This window comes from Nuphar pumila, chromosome 17 (genome assembly GCF_984573655.1).
Source record: "Nuphar pumila chromosome 17, dmNupPumi1.hap1.1, whole genome shotgun sequence".
Taxonomy (NCBI): domain Eukaryota; kingdom Viridiplantae; phylum Streptophyta; class Magnoliopsida; order Nymphaeales; family Nymphaeaceae; genus Nuphar; species Nuphar pumila.
This window is the reverse complement of record NC_143265.1, coordinates 12,601,511-12,616,263: the sequence shown is the minus strand read 5'-3', so window position 1 is coordinate 12,616,263 and position 14,753 is coordinate 12,601,511. Positions and strand designations below refer to the sequence as shown.

The window sequence follows — 14,753 nt, the reverse complement described above, 5'->3', positions numbered from 1 at the left end:
ATGCATCCACGGTCCTTAGTACTTGTCAGCGCAAGTCCTCGTGAGCAATTCACGGCCAGTGCAACCCGATGATGCTCTGGAACCTGTTGGGAAGTAAAATATGCTTTCATCGCTAGCCTCCAATCCAAGAAGATATCGGCATTAGATTGTCCTGCAAATTCTAGAAGGTGCAGCTTCACACCATAGGTCTCTACATGCTCTGTTTGTCGCTCCTGATGAGGCACCACTAGTACTGGTGGATACTCGCATCAAAAATTTGCATCATCATCTGGTGGATCTGCTAGATCACCTCATACAGCATGCCTAGGATGAGACCTCTTAGGTAGTCGGGCAAGAGGCACATCAAATGGTCTCTGATCACTTTGTGCAGCTCCTGGTGCATGTGCATGCAGCCCAAACCAAACCCCTGCCAACAGGTCATGGATCTAGGTATTGAACTGGAACTGGGTTTTGATAGGGTATAATAACAAGGTTTGGGTCATATTGGGTTGGCCTAGGTGGGGGAGGATAACTGGGTGGTTGTGGGCATGCTAGAGGTTGGATAGGCTGGTTTTGATTTTGGGTTGGATTTGGTTCATGGATTGAATATGGATTTCTGTAGCCAAGATAATGGGTTTTGTATGGATCTGGTTGGATTGCACGGATTATGGTAGGATGGATACTAGATCGAGTTTTGAGGATATAATGTCTGATTTAAAAATAATTCAAATCTAAAATTGTTTTGGGTCTGGTCTTGACGCGGTCTGAATTAAAACTGGAGCTTCGTCTGCATCCAATTATATCCGGTTTGGGTTTGGATTTAAGACTAAAAACAGTTGGTTGGGTGCAGTCAAGTGGACCTGGATAGTGAGCAGGGCCCACTAGGTTAGGAACCGGTGGACCTTGGGCCGGAACATCGATCTATCTTGATGGACAGTCCTATTCCCTTAAAAGAATTAAATAATGGAAGATATGAACCCATGTTCCAAAGCTTTCTTCCGCCTGCTTTGAGATCATAATTCAGAGTTGTCAAATAAGAATTGGGTGAGATTTAACATCATTCCAGACCCATGGCCCCCTAGTTGGGTTGAGCCAATCGATGTCCAATTGCATCCATTCGTCTCTCTTCTTCGTTGCGTCTTTCTTTTGTCATTCAAAGATACGATAGCACCTTTGCGGCTGCGGCTGCGGCTGCGGCTGCGGCCACTGCTTGCCTAAATACAGATTACATCCGACCTGAGACAGCAAATCAAACAATAAATTGTGATTCAGAGTAATATTGGAGACCAAACAGTCTCTGTTTTTTCCAACAATCGCAATCGGATTCATTGGCTGAAGGCCATCTCGGAAGGGCGTTGTGTTCCAAATCGGCAATTAATATCCTTCACCGGCTGCTGCTTTCGATTCACGTTCTGACTAGTAATCCTTCCACGTTTGTTGTCTTCTATTTTATGTCTCTAGCGCTGGTGAGAAGCCTCAATTCTGGTCGGATTCTTCTGTTGTATAAAAACCTTGTTATAACCTATCTGTGGGCCGTCGTAAATAAGTTGCTTCTTAATAAAGGGGCCGTTATTCCCCCAGCTTTATTATCGAAGAAAAAAGAAAAGAAAGACCTTAGTTGTTTATAACAAATTCTCATCTCCATCAAGTGGTAAAGCAGTAAAGACAGCAAAAGCCCACGAGGGCTCCACACTCATCTGATAGGACTAGGAGTGACTTGCGAATGACACCAAGTTGAACAGGATGTCATGAATTCAAAACCCATGGCAGCATCCTTGCTGATCTCATGGGTTTTATTTAGCAGCAGATTGCCAAGATGCCGTCGGCGATGGAGGAGACAGAAGCTATTGTAACAACGCGCCAGCACATATTGCATCTCGAACTTGCCTAAGCGAGAACATGTGACAAACAATCTCTCTCTCTCTCTCTCTCTCTCTCTCTCAGTTTCTACGGGAACTATGATCTTTAATATAATTGATAAGAAGATCCATGTTTAAGTGAGAAGAGCCCCCTTCTTCCATGGCTTTTTTGGCCATTTCTTTGAGTTTGTTGGCTCTTTCTCTCATGCCCTCTCCTTCATCACCCGTCAAACGAACCACTGCTTCCTCAATCTTCTTCCTATCCACCACTCGAGCGTCTTCCTCTTCACCAATCTTGACCAACTTATTACTACCAACAGCAACACCATTTTGCAGAACCTGAATCACGAGCTTCTCATTCATGTGCTGATCCGAGAACATAGGCCAAGCGACCAACGGCACTCCGCTCGCGATGCCCTCCAGCGTAGAATTCCATCCGCAGTGCGTGATGAATCCTCCGACCGCCGGGTGCGACAGTATCAGCAGCTGGGGAGCCCAACCTTTGATGATCAACCCCTTGTTGTCCAGCCTCTCCTCCAAATCAGAGGGGAAGTTCTCGATCGCTGCCCCTCTCACCACCCAAATGAAGGGACAACCGGAACCTTCTAGCCCTAAGCCAATCTCAACCAGCTGAGCCTTCGAAACAACGGCAACGCTTCCGAAGCAGATGTAAATGACAGACTTTGGTTTCTTCAGATCGAGCCATCTCAAACAATCGTGCTCATCGATCGACGCCGCGTTCCCCCGCTCGGCCTTGTCGCTCTTCTCATTGCTGCAGAGAGAAACAGGACCGATGCTCCAGGCGGGCTTTCCGGTCGCTTGTTTGTAGTGCTCGATGTATGCACCCTCCAACTCATAGAAGCTGTTAAGCAGAGTTCCATCATTCTCTGTTTCAGTCTCCCAAACATGATCTATTAGCTTCTGTATCTCAGTTTTCTGATCCTCGGGCTCTTCCGTCTTTTTGATAAAATTCGAGAATTGGGCTTTCGTCATTTTTATTTCATGAGGCAAGTCCGTCACTAAAAACTCCTCATCATCGGTTAAGGCGTTCGCGTCGGGTTTGTTGTATCGTATAGAGCGTTGGACGCAGAGGAAGAAGCAAGCGGTCCCGTGGAAAACGAAGCGAGGGATGCCCAATTTGCGGGCGATTTCCAGCGTCCAAGGGAACAACGTATCTGATATGATGCAGTCAGGACTCCGGATGCTAACGAGTTCTTCGAAGGGATCGCGAAGAAGCGCCCTCGTTGCCACTAGGAACTTATGCATCATCTCGAGCGTTGATACGGAATCAAGACTCTCGCAGTCTTCAGGCAAGCCTAAGAGTTTGGTTGGAAATTGGAGCTCCACCACTTCGATGTTGAGGCCAGAAGATTGAGATCTTTGGATGGTGGATCGGAATCGGTGGTGATTGAGGGGAGTGGTGGCGATGGTGATTGTTAGACCACGCTGAGCAAGAAGCTTAGCGATGTCTATCATGGGGATCATATGGCCTTGAGCCATTAGAGGGAAAACCACGATGTGGGGCTTCACACACTGCATCTTTTCTTCCACCCCAGTTAGTGACATAGCAGGGAAAGAGGGGGATTAAAGGTGAGGAATACGATGTCATATGGCTTCTTATATAGGATTGGCCCGTGGAAATCCTGTTTTCTTAGGTGGCACGTTGATAAGAGAAGAAGCTGCGTGCTTCTCTTGGATGGCTACGAGGTCCCGTCACCGAATGGAAAGAATGGATGAAACTTCATTTGCTTCGCCTTTTCCGAGAGGGTGGTGTATGTTCGCCCCGGATGATTCACTCAATCCCACGTTTGTGTTCGGGGGTCTGAATGAGCACCACGTATACAAGCACATGGGGCTCGTATTCCCGTGTATGTTGACATCACTTAGCATTGGAGTCTGGTGTGGTTGCAAAGACTTAAGTACCCTTTCTTGCTATTCTTCTCATAAAGTGATGGTTTGAGAAAATGATAAAAATGCCCTTCATTAAAAAAAGAAAAAACAAACGGTTCAAAAAAAGGATAAACATGTCCTTCATCCAGAAAGTCAAAGATGATGTTGACTCTTCAAAGTCTACCCAGCGAAACGAACCTTAATTGTTTCGCTGATGGTAATCCGACGAAACGATGGTGAGTCGACGATCCGATGGTGAGTCGGCGATCCGATGGTCATCCGACGAAACAAACCTGAGCCATCAAAAATGGTCGTTTGAACATTTCATCGTCATCTTCTTCTTCTTCCTTCTACGTAAAACATTGTAAAACCCTCTTTCTCTCTCTAGAGAAGAAATCAAGGGAGGTAAAGAGTTCCCCCTGGAGAAGGCCATGAACATCAACCATCTCACTCTCTCTCTACTTCTGTGCACATCCAACAGACGATCCTACATTGCTCCATCAAACACCGATTGACCTGCACACTGACTGTAGCATCGTTCAATTTGATGAGTTGTGGAGCCTGATTCATAGTTTTTGCCCTTACAGGAGGGGGTTTGGGGGCTCCTCTCAGCGTGGGTAACATTATTCAACTTGATGTGTTGTGGAGCCTGATTTAGAGTTTTTGCCCTTACAGATGAGGGGTCCGGGGGCTCCCCCCACCCGGCGCGGATCCCGTAGTATTTTCGGGTCTCCAACGAAATGCTATAGCGATTTGTAGTGTTATTCAACAAGCAAATCGCTGTAAATCGCTACTCGAATTATGACCAACTTGTCAGGGTCATATCTCTCTAACCGGAGCTCATATTCCAAATTCGTAAAATGTGGTGTCTTCGTTATTGAGTCTAGTTTATTTCTGTAAATTTTCAGCGATTTTTATTAGCATTTCATTCCCCATTTTATCTAAAAACCAGACCCCTATTATTCTGTGTTATTTGAGTTGCACAACATCGTTCTCACTTGACATCCACATCTTGATTCTGGCATGCTCCTTGTTGGATTTTTCATTGATTTCTTCCAACCTTGCTTGAAACAAAAATATGTTTTTCTCATCACGATACCCTGTGCATTTTTTTACCACGACACCCGGGACCCGTGCCGGAGGGAGCCCACGGACCCCCCTCCTATAAGGGCAAAAACTCTAAATCAGGCTCCACAACGAATCAAGTTGAACGATGCTACCCATGCTGGAAGGAGCCCCCAAACCCTCCTTCTATAAGGGCAAAAACTCTAAATCAAGCTCCACAATGAATCAAGTTGAATGATGTTATCCACGCTGGGAGGAGCCCCCAAACCCTCCTCCTATAAGGGCAAAAACTCTGAATCAGACTCCACAACTCATCAAGTTGAACGATGTTATACACGCTGGGAGGAGCCCCCAAACCCTCCTCATATAAGGGCAAAAACTCTGAATCAGACTCCATAACTCATCAAGTTGAATGATGCTACCCACGCTGGGAGGAGCCCTCAGACCCCCCTTTCTGTAAGGGTAAAAACTCTGAATCAGACTCCACAACTCTTCAAGTTGAATGATGCTACGCACGTTGGGAGGAGCCCTCAGACCCCTCTTCTGTAAGGGTAAAACTTTGAATCAGGATCTACAACTCATTTAGTTGAATGATGCTACCCACGCTGGGAGGAGCCCCCAAACCCTCCTCCTGTAAGGGTAAAAACTCTGAATCAGGCTCCACAACAGTCAATGTGCAGGTCAGTCGGTGCTTGATGGAGCAATGTAGGATCTTCTGCTGGATGTGCACAGAAGCAGAAAGAGAAGGGAGAGAGAGAGGGAGTGAGAGGGTTGATGTTCATGGCCTCCTCCCGTGCAGAGACTGGGTCTTAAATAATCATCTTCGGGGCACTTAAGTCTTTACAACCACTCCTTTTCAAGAATCGTCATTTTTTTGGCACCAATGGAGGAGAGGGTACTTAAGTCTTTGCAATCGCATCAAACTCCAATGCTAATTAATGCTGACAAACATGGGGATACGAGACGCACATGCTTACATACGTGGTGCTCTTTGGGACCCCCGAACATGAGATGTAGCTAACTCCCCTGTTCGGGGGGGAACATATAACCTGCTTCGGCCTTTTCCATTCTTAGGTTGGTCTTGTCCAATCTTCTCTGGTAGAATCAAGAACAATAGATCGGGAAAATATTGGCTACTCTAGAGTGTACTGTATTCTTTAGTAGAAACCACCAGTTCTTTCACATTTTCTTCCCTTTTTTTTTAAATCAAGCCCTACCGATATGATTTATGTGGTTTGTTGAGTCAAAAAAAATGTTTTAGATTGTTCAACTACATCGTGTAAGCTCATTTCCCAAGTGCTACAAAACAAGTTGAAAGTGAGTTAAAATTTCACTATTAAGAAAATTATATTTTTTTCGACATCGAAGGTTGTAACCACTCAATCTGAACTGAAGTGCATTTTTCTAATACATAGACCTTGTTGAACACATCCGTGGGGTCATATTTGTTAAATAAATAAATAATGCGGCTAATATTTTTTCCAATAGATCGTTACATTTAGAAAAAACAAAAAATAAAAATAAAAAATGTTTAAACCCATCTTTTTGTACTGCTAGACTTTTCTATTAAAGTCTTGAAAGGCTCATCTCTGACAGCTATATCTTAGGCATTGGATTAAGAAGCTTATCCACTTTCCCATCCATTCATGTGCTTGTGGTTGATTATCTTTATCTTGCAAGAATTTCTTATAAGAAAAAGACTGGGAACAAAATACCAAAGGGCTCTGCTAGTTTGGTAGGAGCAGCTAGGTATGGTAGTGGACCGGGGGAAAGCGGGCGGGGCCCCGCCTCGCCCCGTTTGGATCGGGGATGAAGGGTATGAAACGGGGATGGAGGTAGGGATAAAGGTTAAAATCTATCCCCGTTCGGGGATGGATGTACACTTTTCCCCACCCCGCCCCGATCCCTGCCTCATCCCCACCCCACCCCGTCCCTGCCACTTTTCCTCGCAATAGCCTCATTCCACCCCGCCCCGTCTCATCCCGTTTGAACTGGGGATGGAGGACATGAAATGGGGGTGGAGGTTAAAATCCATCCCCGTGCCGAGACGGAGTTCTAATCTTGAGGCGGGGCAAGGGTGGAGACCTTGTCCCCCGTCCCACTGCCATCCCTAGAGCAGCTAGTGTATATTATGCCAAATTTTATTTGTTACCGGTTGAAAGTGGTGCACGTGTGTGTGGTGTGGTGTGGTGTGGTGTGGTGGGGCCTATGATGACCTGCGCTTTGCTAAGTAGAAAGCTCATGCCTTGGCCTAAGTGTGCACGATAAATCTCAAGTGTGTCTGCTCAGCTCCATGCTCCATGCTACGGGGTCTCTTCGGCCACCTGTGACCATGTGTCATGCTTCGAAGGTGTTATGTCACCAGCTGTGCATCTCAACTTTAAGTCCACAAATAGAAGCCTTCCATGCAGAATTCATATACTATGGTTGAATATTCTCCTGCTCAATCATAGGTGAGGAAGGTTTCTCTGAAGCCATTAAGATATGTGTTGTAGCAGCCATCGAGGACTTCCAATGTGGCCAAGGCAAGGCCAGTGAAGTTGGAGGCGGCCAGTCCTCCTGAATAGAGCAGGTGTTTGACACCCGAGGTGGACTGTTGAATAGAGCAACGCGACCACAAACATACGTGACTAAAGAAATGCAACAACATAGCACATTCTTCCCCCACTATAACAAATCGATGTCCTCATCGATACTTCACAGATTGAGAGGGAACTGAAGCTACCATAGAGTTCCTAATAAATCAAGGTCACTTTGTAGTGTAAGAATCATCACCCACGAAAATGCACGGGGTGGATAAGCCACCATAAAGTTTCAAGATTGGAGGTGGTTCGGTCCTCTTGAGCTGAGAGAGTGTCTTTCAACCCGCAGTAGCCTGCTGAGCAGAGCAACATGACCATGGACAATGCATGACCCAAAAGATCATAGCAACGTGAACCAAAGAAGCAATACAATTTTCAGTAGATGAGTTGGTCCTTTGGTAACTAATGGTCCTTCAAGGATGAGCTATAAAGCATCGACTTCTCCCAACGAAGCACAACTAACAGATTGGGCATGGCGTGTCTTCACAGTTTACTCACTTATGCTAAAAAGCAGAGGTTTGGGCCTCGAAGGGTGTAACACAGAGTGTCTGGAGTGTTTGTTTTGTGAACATGAGAGGAGTGATGGAGTGTGAGGGTTATTGCATCATCCTAGCAGTGAATATCCCCGAGACAACCATCGAGGTGTAATACCAAGTCCCACTCCAAGGACAAAGCGCTAGGAGCTAGCAATCCTCCCAATGTCATTTGTGACCCGGCACAAGGTAGGTGAAGAGACCAGCCGAGAGAAGATGAACCAAGCAGGTGATGTTGACAATGGGAAGCCTATAGAACGCAACGATCAATGAGCATGAGCGACACCAAGGGAATGTGCCAAGTAAGTGAACCAAGTAGAGTAGGGGAAGAGAGGCATTCTGACGAGTCAACTTCACTGAGAAGGTACATAAAATAAGTTGATTGCGCTATGTGGCTCCCTTACCACATCATCATGCGAGCACTGAAAGTGAGCAAGCTCTACTTGTGAGACTTACTCTTGAGAGATCGGGCTAAAGCAGAACACATCCACTTAATGCACTTGAAGAGAGAAGGGTTACCATAACAAGGTGCCCAACTGATGAGTGAATAACCCATGCAAAAATGAGTAACTGCAGTAATGAACATCACCACAAAGCTTTATGAAGCATCCTATAACTGCCTTGCTAAACTAGGTAGCAGTATCCATCGGTAGAAAAAGGGGCGTGTAGCAAGCACGGGTCACTCCCTTGCGACTCCAAGCAGTAAGGAGTGGAGGAAGTGTATGAGTCACTTCTGGGTCTAGGAACTCGATCATACAATGATATGTCTCCAATAAAGTTGTAAGTACCCTCGACATAGATGATAGATATCTGAGTCTAACTTCTCCACAACTCACACTTACGGTGTGTTGTGTCTCAATCAGTCTGCCACACATTAACTGTTGAGAAACTATGTTTTGATGATACATGATAAATATGATATGCTTTCATGATGCATATGTATGATACATGATAAATATGATATGCTTTCATGATGCATATGTATGATACATGATAAATACATGATATGCTTTCATGAGATATGATAAATATGATATGCTTTCATATATGAAACTGAACATGTTATGTTATGACTGGATATGATGTACTATGTATTTAACGAGTATTTGATGCAAGGTTATTTCACTTAAGAAGAGTGAAGACAACTTGATCAAGTGCAACTAGTTGATGCAATCATACTACTCTGAAGAAAAAGCTTGATGGGCCATACATTCATAAAGATTATCCAAGAAGATCGGCTACTTCAAGATGAAGATTTTCTTCTTCTTTAGAGTCATATGTAACAGAACCTTCAGAAGCATGCATATTTCCTATTAGATTATATGTTTTGAAATCATACAAGCCATTTATTTACAAAAAGTAAAGCTTTCATAAAAGGATACGTTATGTATATTGTAGCATTTCAAAAACACCTTTTTGAAACAAATCATTGTACTTCCTACAAGCATTTATGAAAAAGACATTTTGACAAGATATAATAGCTCATGATTTCAAAAGCATTAATTGTACTTCCTACAAGCATTTATGAAAAAGACAATTTAACAAGATATAAAAGCTCATGATTTCAAAAGCATTTATGTAAGAAAAGACAAAATGCATTGGTTCATAACACACAAACATTTACGTAAGAAATTTTGGTTCATAATACATAAGCATTTATGTAAAAAAAGACAATTTGTGAAAAGATGTATTGGTCCATAATACATAAGCATTTATGTAAGAAAAGACAAATTGTGAAAAAATGTATTGGTTCATAATACATAAGCATTTATGTAAGAAAAGACAAAATGCATTGGTTCATAATACACAAACATTTACGTAAGAAATTTTGATTCATAATACATAAGCATTTATGTAAGAAAAGACAAATTGTGAAAAGATATACACAAGCATTCATTTGAAAAATGATGATTTGAGAAAATGAACATTATTTTTATACACAAACATTTATTGTTGAACAAAACATTTATTTAAGAAATGACGACTTGTATTTGAAAACATTATTTAAAATACTCAAGCAATAATTGTACTTTAAAGCAATTAATTCAAGAAATGACAATTTTAATATATGTATTATTCAAAGCACTAAATGTATTTCAAAAATACTCACTCAAGAAATGACAACTTATATTTGAGAACATCATTTTTTTATAAGCATTAAATGGTACTTCAAAGCATTTACTCAGGATATGACCATTTATTTATTTAATACTAAAATCCACACTCAAGAATGTCGACTTATACTTAAAGTCATTATTCTTTCTGTAAGCATTAAAAGTCACCTCAAAAGCATTTGAAAAATGACTATTTATTTAATAATAAAATCCACACTCAAGAATGTCGACTTACTTAAAGTCATCATTTTTTTTATAAACATTAAATAACACCTCAAAAAGCATTTGAGAAATGACCATTTATAAATAAAGTACTCAACAAAGCATTTATTGTACTTACATGCATTTAACTAATAAAGTGACAATTTGTAAGAAAAATACTAATATACTACAAATCATTAAATTGAGTAAAGACAAAACTACATGATAACTTACACCCCAACGTTCAATGTACTACAAATCATTTATTATGAGAATAGACATTTTACAAATTATATCTTATTTAAAAATACAACAACGAATAGTGTACCCCAAATGCTACACTTATGGAAAAAAGACTTTTTGAAAAAGCAATATAGTACACAGAGATGTTTTTGAAATGACCTAACACCTCATATCCCAAAAGGACAATCATTTCAAAAAGGCAACGACTATTTTTCTTGAGGCTATATATACACTAAAAAAATAATATTTCGAATAAGACATGTGAGCTTACAAAGAGAAAAATTCTTATTCAATATTTGAAAAAGAGAGCCGAAGAAAAGAAAGAGAAAAGAAAGAGAAAAAGTCAAGAAAATCTCTTTGACAAAGAGAATCATCTGTGTGAAAAGAAAAGAACACTCTGAGAATCTTCATTCGTGCATTCATATCATTTTGAAGGTTCTTTAGAAAGTATTGTAACTTTCAGTTATTCATTGTATCCCTTCTCTGTTGAGAGAAATAGACCTCTGTGAAAGAGGGTGTTTTCCCTTCTCTGTTACGAGAAGTAGACCTCTGTGAAAGAGGGTGTTTCCCTTCTCTGTTGAGAGAAGTAGACCTCTGTGAAAGAGTGTGTTCCCTTCTCTGTTGAGAGAAGTAGACCTCTGAGAAAGAGGGTGATTGTACTATTTGTCCGGTAACTCGGATTTTATAGTGAAAGGCTCAAGTGTTTTACTTGGGGACTGGATGTAGGTCAGTAACTCGGCCGAACCAGTATAAATCTTATGTTTATTGTGGTGTGCTTTATTGTCATATTTTTTATACTATCGATCTGCAACAAATTTCACTATTCACCCCCCCCCCCCCCTCTAGTGGAATTTCACTAACTAGTAAGGAACGATGCAAAGAACTTGAAGTGTTCACACAAATAATACCAATAGAGACCAAATAGTCAGTAGAGAAGATGTGAACCAAGACAGCTTTTATTCTGATAGCAGTTTAGGCGAATTTGACAATGACCAAAACTGACAAGCCAACATTTATAATAGCTTAGGGCAACTCTAAGACCAATTTGTTGAGCTCTTATACCAGTATGGTATGCTCTGATATTACTTGTCATGACCCCTTTTTCGCGTCTTCTTGACTCGCGTAGAGAGGGAGATTGACAGGTTGTTTGGGTTGTGCAACACACAACTTGCCTTAGGCGAGGAGCTATGCAAGCTTGGTGAAAGCAAATTCGAGGAGATGCATATCATATGCATACTTAGCACAACAGAATATCTGAAGCGACAGAGTTGAACAGGTCGATAGAGTAGGGCAATGCCAAGGTCTTTGGCATATGAGCATTCAAGTCGATAATGAATGGTTGTGTTGCGCTCTTGTGATGAGCGCACAAGCAGTCGAGGGTCGATAGAGCCAGCTATGTGTTCGAATAAGCATCACGAGCATTGGAGTGAGCATCGAGTTTTTGAGTTACACTGAACGAGGGGCATATTACATTTCGACACCTGCGAGCCCTGCAGAGCACAATTCACCCCCCACGAATAACCTCTGATTGTGATGGAGAATACCTTTCAGCCTCCAGCTTAAATCAGTTGCTAGTTTGATGTAGTGAAACTCCCTAGACAGTAGGAATCATCGTCACTCAACATACACTCATCAAGCCCCTCGTAAGGGTGCATGGTTGGGCAGCAAGATGGGTGAGAAGAGCAGACCCTGCACATGCCTATTGATGCCCATAGAAAATTTGCATACTCGTGACTGCTCCCATGCACTCTGATGTACTATTCACGAGATATAAGGGTTGCCCACTCCAGACTACACGGTGGTGCACCAATACAAGTCAAGAGAAAAAACCCTTGTATAGGTGTCGACCAATAGGAGAAACCTTAATATCCCTTAGAAACACACCACTTTTATTGCCAATAGAGTTTCTGAACATAGACTTCGTATTTCGCTGAAATGATCATATTGGGGTCTTTTCCACATATGAATGTGTCGACGAGATTTCGATCTTGACTCAGTAATTCACAATGTGATTGTCATATTGGCGCTTAATTGGTGGCTTTCAGACGCCACACTCTCAGAGACTGACACTGAACTCTATCTCACAACCAGACTACTTTGTTGTCTTACACACGGACTCTTGAAGGATGCTTGCTCCGCACAATCTCATCTGGTTTGGCTTCAGTCGCCTCCCAATTGAAGAAGTATCAATGAGAACGTTGATTTGTTCTAGTGGAGGAGAATGTGCTAAACTTTATTTATCATCAGTCGAAAAGGTGCACATATATGTGTGGTGTAGTGGGGCATATGGTGATGTGTGGGTTGCTAAGTGGAAAGCCCATGCCTTTGATATGGCATGCAGCGGCAGCACGAGGTAACACCACATTGCTCATAAGAAACTCAATAAGCAAGCCTAAGTATGTGCGACAAATCTCAAGTGCATCTGCTCAGCTTCGTACTTCATGCCACGGGGCTCTCTCCCGCCACGTGCAGCCATGTGTCATGCTTAGGGGTGCTATATCACCTGCGACCCGTCTCAACTTTAAGTTCGCAAACAGAAGCCTTCCATGCAAAATTCATGTGCCACGATCGAGTATTCTCCTGCTCAATCATAGGTGGGAAACGTGTTCGTGAAGTTAAAACACTGAAAGGAGCTACTTCATACAGAGGTGTCACGCCAGTGACCACGCATGCCCACCCAAACTTTGGGGTCACGCATCTTCTTGCACGTTGAGAATTACCGAGCCAAGATTAAAATCTTGCTGACACATTCAAAATAAAAGAATAAAAAAAACTCCCAAAGGAGTAGTTTCAATTATGCTTGGTCATTTGGTTAGATGGAAAATGTAGTAGTTGCATAGAAAAAGCCATGGCATGGCCATAAAGGCTCTGTTAGTCTGAATCGATTGTAAGACTCTTAGAAATCTTAAAAACTCAGTTGGAAAGCATGAAACTATGCATTGTTTTTTAGGATTAAGATACTTTACGAGAAGCACACTTCCAAAAAATAGTATTGATATAAAAATAGCATCATGACTGTATGAACCATGGTTGCACCTATAGCCTTGGGTAGATAGCCTTTGTAAATAAAATAATAACACAAAAGAGGTCAATAATTTTTTAATAAAAAAATAAACATACTATTCTTGATAATGTCAATATTTACCTATCTAGAAAAAATATATAATTATATTCATCATTTGCCAAGACTTGTTTGTAGTTAAATTTGTTAATATTTGTAATGATTTTACTGTTTCACAGAAGATTGTCTTGCCACTGTCACTATTAGCATACCAAGTGGAACACCTAAGGACATCAAGACTTAACAGTACTCATCCAACACCAGAGACAGTGGCAAATGTCTTAAAAGTGGCATCAACACTCTCCAACACACTCATGTATGATGGTTGTCATGCTACCCTACCACCAATAGAGGTCACACTACAAGAAAAATGCTAATTAGCGACGGACATTTGCGATGAATTTTTTTCATCACAAATTTGCGACGGATTAGTGAGAGAAAACTAGTTGTCGCTAACATTTGAAATATTTGCAAAATTAGCGATGGAAAGTTTTCTCTCGCTAATTCCGTTGCTAATGAGTGACGAATTAGCGACAGAATTTTTCCATCGCCAAACACTATAAGAAAAATGCTAATTAGCGATGGAATTAGCGAGAGAATATTTTCGTCGCGAATCTGTCGCTAATTAATGACGGAATTAGCGAAGGAATTTTTCCGTCTCTAATCTGTCCCTAATTAGCGATGGAATTTTTTCGTCGCTACTTTTCGATTTAAACCGACTCAGCTAAGGTGCGAAATTTTCCCTCTCTCCCCGTGTAAAATTTAAACTGACTACTTCATTGAGGACCTCCTTGACTTCTCAAACAAGGACGACCTCGTGGCGGAGGAACGCGAGGAAGAAGAGGAGTCAGAGTCGCCCGTCGGCGCTGAAAGATCAGGTCAGCTCAACCTCTTTGGTACGGTAAGTGGTTTTCTTTTCTAAGCATGGCTTTTCGTTCCTGGCCTTAACGATTCTGTTGGGGGTTCTGGTTTCAGGTTGACGAACAAGCGAGAGAACCAGGTCGAGAGGGCGTCGGAGAGTGCGTTGGTTCAGAGGTGCAGCCACTGCATTGTGCAGAACGCCCTGCAATGGCGGGTCAGGCTGGACAAGTAGGGGACCAGGTCGAGAGGGCGCCGGAGAGCGCACATGAGAGTGCACTGATTCGAAGGTACAATCTTCTGCGTTGTGCAGAAGACCCTGCAATGGCAGGCCGGGTCGGAAAAACAGGGAACCAGGTCAGGAGGGC

At 42.3% G+C, this 14,753-nt stretch overlaps 1 protein-coding gene across 1 annotated transcript; it reads right to left on the bottom strand.

Moving 5' to 3' along the window:
- Positions 1–1,786: 1,786 nt before the first annotated feature.
- On the bottom strand, positions 1,787–3,593 carry LOC149811661 (scopoletin glucosyltransferase-like). Its single transcript, XM_089993364.1, has one exon. The coding sequence runs from the start codon at positions 3,402–3,404 to the stop codon at positions 1,920–1,922; it is 1,485 nt and encodes a 494-aa protein (XP_089849490.1). The 5' UTR covers positions 3,405–3,593; the 3' UTR covers positions 1,787–1,919.
- Between the last annotated feature and the right edge of the window lie 11,160 nt (positions 3,594–14,753).